The sequence below is a fragment of the Aplysia californica genome, unplaced genomic scaffold (assembly GCF_000002075.1).
Source record: "Aplysia californica isolate F4 #8 unplaced genomic scaffold, AplCal3.0 scaffold00092, whole genome shotgun sequence".
Classification (NCBI taxonomy): Eukaryota; Metazoa; Mollusca; class Gastropoda; order Aplysiida; family Aplysiidae; genus Aplysia; species Aplysia californica.
Window position 1 is genome coordinate 610,653 of NW_004797362.1, and position 8,684 is coordinate 619,336.

At 39.2% G+C, this 8,684-nt stretch overlaps 2 protein-coding genes across 4 annotated transcripts in view; both read right to left on the reverse strand.

The window, feature by feature from the left end:
- LOC118477429 overlaps positions 1-4,149 on the reverse strand; it is a gene marked incomplete at its 5' end in the record, with an annotated part of 11,691 nt that extends 7,542 nt beyond the window's left edge. The window contains 1 exon segment of the mRNA XM_035968861.1: positions 3,957-4,149.
- LOC101861196 (lymphocyte-specific helicase) overlaps positions 1-8,684 on the reverse strand; it is a 52,815-nt gene that overhangs the window by 35,495 nt on the left and 8,636 nt on the right. For 2 of the 3 annotated variants that reach the window (XM_035968860.1, XM_035968859.1), the window contains exon 1: positions 4,925-5,311. The exons of the other annotated variant lie outside the window; for it this stretch is intronic. In XM_035968860.1, the coding sequence (XP_035824753.1) occupies positions 4,925-4,926 (2 nt within the window). In that variant the 5' untranslated portion in view covers positions 4,927-5,311. Of the gene's footprint in view, positions 1-4,924; positions 5,312-8,684 lie in introns of those variants that run through there. 3 annotated transcript variants of the gene reach the window in all.

Here is an 8,684-nt window from a genome sequence, read left to right on the forward strand (position 1 = left end):
ACAAACATAAAAAAGAAGAAGGGGAGATAAGGACGATAGTGATAGATGTTTCATAGGAAAGAAGAAGCAATCCACACCAGAGCACCCGCCAACCAGGGTGTGATGGTTAGGGAGTGGTGTGAGTGAGGGTGTGAGGATGCAATGGTTAGTGAGAGGTGTGAGTATGAAAAGCGTTGGGTGGAGAGAGGTGTGAGTGAGGGATGTGACGGTTGGGGAGAGGTCTGTGTGAGTGAGGGGTGGGGGTGTGATGTTGTTGGGGTTTTTGGGGGTGGGGTTGAGACATATGGGTGCGAAGGGGTGGGTAAGAGGATGTTTGTATGTATTGTACGTACGGGGGAGGGGGGAAGGGCGGTTGTGGAGGGAAAAAGGAAAGGGGGCGTCTACTTATTAATACATTTTATGTCCGGCTGTCCACCTTTCAATTCAGTTTTTTGTTTTAGCTTTAGTAAGAGCTTTACGGCACTTGCAACACAATAGGTCATATAAGTGCCGAAGATTAAAGGTGTTACAGGAGGGCAATAAAGACAAAAAGAAAGAGGATAGATAGGTATGACAGATGTTGGATGGGAAAGAAGGAACAACCCACACCAGAGCAACCGCCAACCGCCAACTTCGGTGCACTTTCAAGTCGTATTGGCTTCATTCCTCTTTCTGTGTATGAAGTGCACCCCCCCCCTCCCCTCCTTCTTCTCACTTTTTTTCTTTCTTTTTCAATCCCTCCCAACAGTGATCGTGTCTCAAACACACACACAGACACCCCTCCACAGAAAGAGAGAAGGAGAGAGAGAGAGAGAGAGAGAGGAGAGAGAGAGAGAGAGGGAGAGAGAGAGAGAGGGAGTGAGAGAGAGAGGGAGGGAGAGGGAGAGAGAGAGCGTGAGAGAGAAAGAGAGAGAGATTAAGACAGACAGGTATACACATAAGCACAGATAGAGGGACAGACGGACGGACAGACAGACTAACAGACCGACAAACAGAAAAACAAGCAGGGAATAACCCTACAAAAACCACCACACAAACTCCGCCACCCACACACGCAACAAATTAAAATGTTATCTGACAAATTGTGCATGCTCTGCACGTTGGTCTCCGATAGAGTTCAGAAAAGGCAAGAAAGAGAGAGAGAGAGAGAGAGAGAGAGAGAGAGAGAGAGAGAGACTGACAGACAGACAGACAGACAGAAACAGAGAAAAATAGAGCACAGGAACAAGTCTTTGCCTTTTCAACTGAACATTCATTGCAAAAATTACACTTTAAACATGAACATAAAAGGCAATTTGTTTGTCAGCGACAAGAACAGTGTTCACCTATTTATTTGTGAAACGGATGGACATGATCAATGACAGAAAGTTTAATGTCATCATCATGTCCACATCGAATATATCTCTATTGCTATAAATTATTTTTTTTATCAGACTTTTTATGCCAATCATATTTATATTCAAACAGTAAAGTATACTTGTAAAACATATTTTGGGGCCTGGGTATGCTTTACGAAGTGCTCAGAGGATGAAGGGATAAATGGACATGACGCATGACATTTTCTTGTCATCACTTCATAAAAGTCATGTGCATTGCATATTTGCGCGCTCACTAACCTATGGCATCTTTTTTGTTTGCTCAAAATTATGTCTCTGAATAAGACAATCAAATGCAGGGTTGGCGATTTTTTTGATTTTTTAAATAAAAATTTAAAAAATCGATTTTTTAAAATTTAAATCAGATTTTTTAAAATTTAAATCGGATTTTTTTTTTTTTTTTTTTTTTAATGTCGACACAGTTTGGGATTTTTGGTGGCTAAAAGTATGTTCTTTTAGTGCAAAATGCATTGTCTTTATTTTAACTAATGATTAATTTAAGCAACTGCAAAGGAAGCCTTAATCTGCTATATCAGTGAATTATGGCTACAGACAAAAAATGAAGAAAATGTCAGTCTAAAAGCATAGATAAACTTGCATTTTATTACTGTGAGTGTGTGCGCGCGCTTGTGTTTGTCTAAAAAGAAAAAGCTAAATTCAATTTTATGAAAAAAAAGAAAATTGAATACTTATTTTACTACTTACAGTGACAGGGGGGAAAGCAGACTTTTAAGCATGATTATATTAGTCTACTAAACCTTATATCTGTTTTATAAAACCAAGGAAAGGAATTCGGAATGTTTAAAGATGTAAAAACGATACATTTTTTAAAAGTGATTTAAATCACTGAGTTTTATTTTTAAAATCAAGTGGATTTAAATATTAAAAAATCAACTGATTTAAATCGACCTGATTTAAATCAACCCAACCCTGGTTTTCAATTATAATGAAAAAAAAGAAAATTGAATACTGTATTACTTTACAGTGAGAGGGGAAAGCAGACTTTTAAGCATGATTATATTAGTCAACTAAACCTTATATATATATATATATATATATATATATATATATATATATATATATATATATATATATATGTTTAATAAAACCAAGGAAAGGAATTCTGAATGTTTAAATATGTAAAAAGAGAATACATTTTAAAGAAAGTGATTTAAATCACTGATTTTTATTTAAAAAATCAAGTTGATTAAAATATAAAAAAATCAACTGATTTAAATCAACCCAGCTCTGATTTCAATTATGGAAAGAAAAAAAATTGAATACCTGTATTATTTTACTGTGAAAGGGGGGAAAGCAGACTTTTAAGCATGATTATATCAGTCTACTAAACCTCTGTTTTATGAAACCAAGGAAAGTCTAGAGATTTAGATCTAGACTAGATAGATAGATCTAGAAATGTGTGTTGCGTTAAAACCGTGCTGTAAAAATATTTAAGCTTAATCTACCCCTTCTGTTGATAGCTCTGATGGCCGAAATGACAGCGTGTCTGCGTTTGAAGAAGTATTATATTATGAGTGTGGGTTCGAATCCCGGTCCCCGGACGGGTTTTTTTTCTTCTCTCTTCTCCCCTCGACTGACCAACAATTTTTTTCCCTTAATTGTTTGTTTTGACTTCAAAGATTTCCACTCATGGTTTTGTGTAAAAACAAAGAAACACAATAGTCATAATTATAGATCTACTTATATTTTAATAGAAGTATAGAACTAGCCTACTTTTCCTTTTAGGATTTTAGGCCTACCAATTTTGGCCTGGTTAAAGTTATTACATTGATGCTCAACCCAGGGGAGAACCAACTGGATGACTTATCTAGTGATCTTGGCTTATTTTTACAACCTCCAAAATTCAATTGTACGAATACTCTGTCTGGTTATTAGTACAATTGTACTAATAATAACTAGTTAGAGTTGTACGCACTATTGTACTAATAACCGCAGTTAGACAAATCCTATTGAAACTTGCAAATTACAGTACACTTTATTGTGTCATCATCATGTTCATTCAATAACTGAGGTATTCCAGAAAATCGAAAGTTACAAAAAAACGGTCAGACTTTTTATCTTAAATTCAATAATGAAACTTTAGCTTACTGTTGATGAAATTAGATTGCTTTTGGTTCAGTTAATCTAGATTCTTAGTTAGATTTCAAAATTCAATTTTTTGTCACACTTTCGGGACCAACTTTTGAGACTTGCTCATATCTAGATCTAGATTTATGTATATAGAGGGCTATTTAACCTCAGCCCTGATCCCTCTAGGCCTAGTCTAGGGTCATTTCAGGTAAAACGACGGGTTGAGAATAGCGAGACAGTGGGGTGAGAATAACCACTTCCATCCCTCAATGATGTCAAACAAGATGTCTGTTACTATAAATATCGGCCAATGGCGTTCAGTTGTCATTCTCTAGCTAGATTCTAGATCGATCCGCTTGTTAACTAGAATCTAGATCCATAATCAACTGAATAAAAATGCAAAACAAATCCTGCTGGTACGATAACATGAAAGCGTGTCTCCCATGATGCATTGTACCTGCAACCCGTAGGCCTACTAGATCTAGATCTAGATCAAGACGTGTTTCTTACCTTTGCCTTAGGAGACGAAAAGAATGATTTCTGCTCACACAGGTCTCTGTCTCTGATAGGCTACTGCTCAAAGTCAAAAGGCTTGGAAAGCGTCACACTCGAGAACAAAACAATGGTGAACGGAAAAGTGGGGCAGACGACATGCCAGGTTATTACACTATTGCCTGACTGGTTGTCCAATTTTAGGCCGAATTTCAATTTGTACCAAGCGCCGGATGAGATGAGGACGAGGTGGGGGGTGACGGTCACAGACCCCTCTGGGCTTACCGGCACGTCTAATGACTATTTCCGGAAGTGAACTTTTGTATTACCAGTTCTATGGTATTAGGCCCACCATAACCAGAGAGTATTTTATTAACTTCGGCTCTTTAAAAAACATCGACTCAAAATTTCGTTTCGTTGAGAGGTCAGCCTTTCCTGCCGGTGTGGGGCCATGTTTTTAGTCCGATTGTATAAAGAAGACCTCTTACTCTTACCGAGACTTGACGCATTGTGTTATCTGGGTGTCAGTCACACTCAAACTGAAGCACATTTAGAGATCTACCTCCTTTGACTTTGAGGCAAAGACGAACTCCGTGTAAACCCCATACCGGCACCTCAATTAGAAAAATTTTCAAATGTTTAAAGAGATAACTAGATCTACTAGAATCTAGATCTAGATCTAGGCCAGGGCTCCCCTTTTCAAGCCAACTTAACTCTTTGGCTACCAAGGCATTTTCCGCGCTGTGACCGAGGCATTTCTTAGTCTTAGAATTTCAGAAGTACCCCTGTTCTTCTTTTGTGTCTGATGGGCACAATTCCATCTGGAAGTCAGACATGTTATATACCAAAATGAAGGTAATTGAATGTAGAATATTTTTAATCTAATAAAAAAAAATTGAAAAAAATCATAAATCCAAACAAATATTAGAGGTAAGTGAACACAAGGTAAAAAAAATTTAAAAATAAACAAAACATTTTCAACTTACATTTCTCACAGTGTATAGCTGCTAAATCCAATCACTTCATGACTTGGTCATACTGAAGTATATCCAATTGTCTCTAACTGGGCCAAGTTTCATGCACAATGGTCAAGTATACACAAAGTTGTCGCACTTTTGGTGAAATCACTCACAATGAAAAAAAGAGAAAAAAAACGCAGCACATACGCCCCTCTTTGCGAGTCTTCATTCTCATCGCTGTCGCTGCTTTCCGACTCAGGTCTAACTTCATCACCGCCTACATCACTATCGGAAAGTACTGACAGTTCCCCATCAAACTTTTCCTGGGCTTTTGAAGCAGAAAAACGTTGTGACGGGCGGGAACCTGATGGGTTATCAGCCATTTTGCCGTTGCTATGCGTGTAAACTAATTCGAGCAACACAGGGTGGGTCAAAAAAACATGAAAAAAAGCCAAAAAACAGCAGAATAAAACACAAAAGGCGCCAAATTCCTTCACTCCTTGACTGATGTATGATAAGCAGAGCAGTTAAAAACATGAAACGGAAAGGTTGAGTCAAATTGTGGAAGGGAAAGGGAGAGAAAAGCGCGAGCCGATAATTATGGAGCCGATAGATCGGCTCATGGTAGTCAAAGAGTTAAGAGGTTCCTTCACCCTTTGGTTTGCTATTTTAAGGGGTATTTAAACCCTTGTTTTAGAAACTTAAAGGGTAAAAAAAAATATCTCATAATTTTATAATTTATAGTAAGATATTTCACTTGCAAACATTTAACTCACACGCACATTCACAGACATAGAGTGACCATGACTTAATGAACTTAAGAAATAAATGAATAATATTGACTAGAATTAAAGTTGTGTCCATTTGGGGGGGGGAAGAGTGGTGGTAGTTGAGCGGTTGGGTCTATCAAAAATAAAATAAAGTTGACAAACCAAAAAGGGTCAACTTCAACAAGGGGCGGGCACGAGACGAGCCGAGTACTCGTCTCTCGCGAGAAATGCCCTTCCCGTCGCTGCCCGGGTACTAAACTACTGCCCGGTACCGGCCGAGAAGTGATACTGCTCGTTGGCTTGACATAACGAGTAACAGTAACGAGAGTGAGAGATGAGAAATGACAACGCAGACAGTGCCACCCATCACCGAGCCGTCCTGTGTGTGAAAATGAAAGGGAGGGGAGAGGGTGGCGAGACGAAGCGAGTGGAGAGTTGATCAGGGCTAGATCTCCCTACCTTCCTTCACCGCCTGCGCAACAGGGCTAGCCTAGTTTAGATCCCTGCCACAACTGACCTTCTCGCTAAATGAATTGCTCGTACTGTGGGGCGAGAAGAGAAATCTCGGCCACGGCCGGCCTTCTCGCTGAGCGAGCTGCTCGAACTGCGGGGCGAGAAGAGAAATTGGTCACGAGACGAGAAGCAGCTTCTCGGGACACGAAACGGGAAGCATTTCTCGGTACCAGGACCGGCCCCGGCGTGAAGTAGGTCAGCTTCTCGGTCTTCTCGCTCAGGAAGGAAAAAGCGCTTCCCGCCCGTCTCTAGTGAACAACCAAGAAAAATAGACCTGCTACTCTATGAAATCTAAAAGCAGGGCTTGAAATAGACCGCGGCAATTTGCCTTGGTGCCTTTGCAATTTGCCGTAATGCCCTTAAAATCACAGGGTCAACCGCGGCAATTTTTGCCGTACCCTTGTTTTTAATTTTTTTTAATGTGACGCCATGAAAATAAATCAATATTATAATTTATTGTCCTGTGCTGTCAATTGTGGAAAAAGAAAAAGAAAAGAAAGTTATACAATGTACAAGCGTCTTGTCGGGTTCGCCATCGTGACCGGTCATTGAACCTACATCACAAGATACGGCATCGTGTGAGCACCGGTTGTTGGGGTCACCAAAGTTCATTCAAAGTCTGAACGCCGCGAAGTATGGGACTCCGAAATAGGGGGGAAATTATTGATTTTTTTTATTTTTAAGATACACGTGAGGAAAAAAGGGGGGGGGGGGGGGGTTGAAGACATCCTGTCAGTTGTCTGAAATCTCATCAAAACTTCAGTCAGACACTGCTCAGCTTGACAATTGTGTCAATTTTGTCAAGGCTAGTGCAAACACACTCACACCAATGATAACCAAACCTCTGTAAGCCAGTCTTTTTCTATATTGTGTGTGCCAAACATATTTTCAATATCTGATCCAGTCATTAAGTCATATGACATGCTGATTGTTTAGGTCTTTTTTATACAACATACTTTAAGACATATTTTCAAAATTTGTTTTCACTTATCATAGTCATAACCTCATACATGTAACTGTTTAACAACAGTTTTTAGTTCATTCTTTTTTTTCCATACAAATTCATAAGTTGTTTTCACTCCTCATTTTCTTACATGCAAGTTCAAAATTTGTTGTCATTTTATCACTACACCGCCTGAAAACCACTCTGAATCTCATTAATGATCAATGTCTTAACTAATTGGTCAAATCATTCACTGTTTTCTATTGTGCCCTATTATCAAGTCATACACATTATGCATTTTAATCCAATCAATGAGGGGCAGTCATAAAGGCATTTATTATGTTAGATGCAATCGTGATCGTCTGATTTAAAACTGACTTTTAGTGCTTTTGTAATTGTTTTGATGTGATTTTACTGTGATTTAGATTCTACTTACTTTTCATTCATAATTTTACAAATTTTATAATGTTCCAATAACTTTATACCTTTGTAGAGAGTAAGAATAAATTGTATTGTTATAAACGCTGTGATGCATAACCCAGTATTACCAACTTTAATCAACAAAATGATCCCCTGTGAATTTTGCCTTGGTGCCCTAGCAAATTGCCTCGATGCCCTCTGATTTTTAGGCCACACCTAGGCAATTTTTGCCAGCCCTCTTGAACACCTAATTCAAGCCCTGTAAAAGTCAGGATCTCAGTGAGGAAAAAATAGGGACTTGGTGAAAAAAATCGGGATCAACAACAAATCACCCAGGTCACTGCCAAGCTGACTTTAAAAAATTCCAGGGGTGTCCATTATTATATCCATGTATATTCCCGTGGGGTAGAGTGTGTGTGCGCGCGCACGTGTGTGTGTGTGTGTGTGTGTGTGTGTGTGTGTTATCTTTCTTTTTTTTTTTATTATCCTGAGGTATCATGTCAAGGTCTCCTAGTTCAAGTGTTTCACACCACCCCCACCCCTCCCTTCGGATAAGTCCCGAAAGACGCTTCAACTAGTGTGCATGAACTTAATTTGACCTGGTCAACGACGGTACCCGACACACGCGGAACTCACACGCTCAAGTCATGTCACGAGGTGCGAACGCGCGGGTTTTACAGACGGGTCTTGACGGCCCGACTAACCAAAACTCGGACAAAGCATGTTTTGGCGAAAGCAGATCTTGAGAATATCTTAGTCGGAACGCCAAATCAATACTACTTCCAATCCATTATAGTTGAAATTTTGGTGAGTAAACTACTAAATTCGACATAGACATTTCGGAAAGTATTGCTCCGAGTTTCTGCTGACAAAAAGTTTAACGAGTGCTTCCCACGACCGAAAAGAAGGCAAGAGTAAGATTTTAGAAAAATTCGGCGTAACAGGCGTAACAAAAAATTAAACCAAAAAAAATCAGGGTACACGCGATCAAAATCGGGACGCTTGAGATTTAGGCCAGGGATGAATATCAGGTGTGGAAAATAAACTGATTCATTATTCTTCAGAGCCATCCCAGGGTTCACATTCCAGTCTTTCCACACGTTCGATGACGGACAATTCATGTTTACTAGTGGTGTGTTAC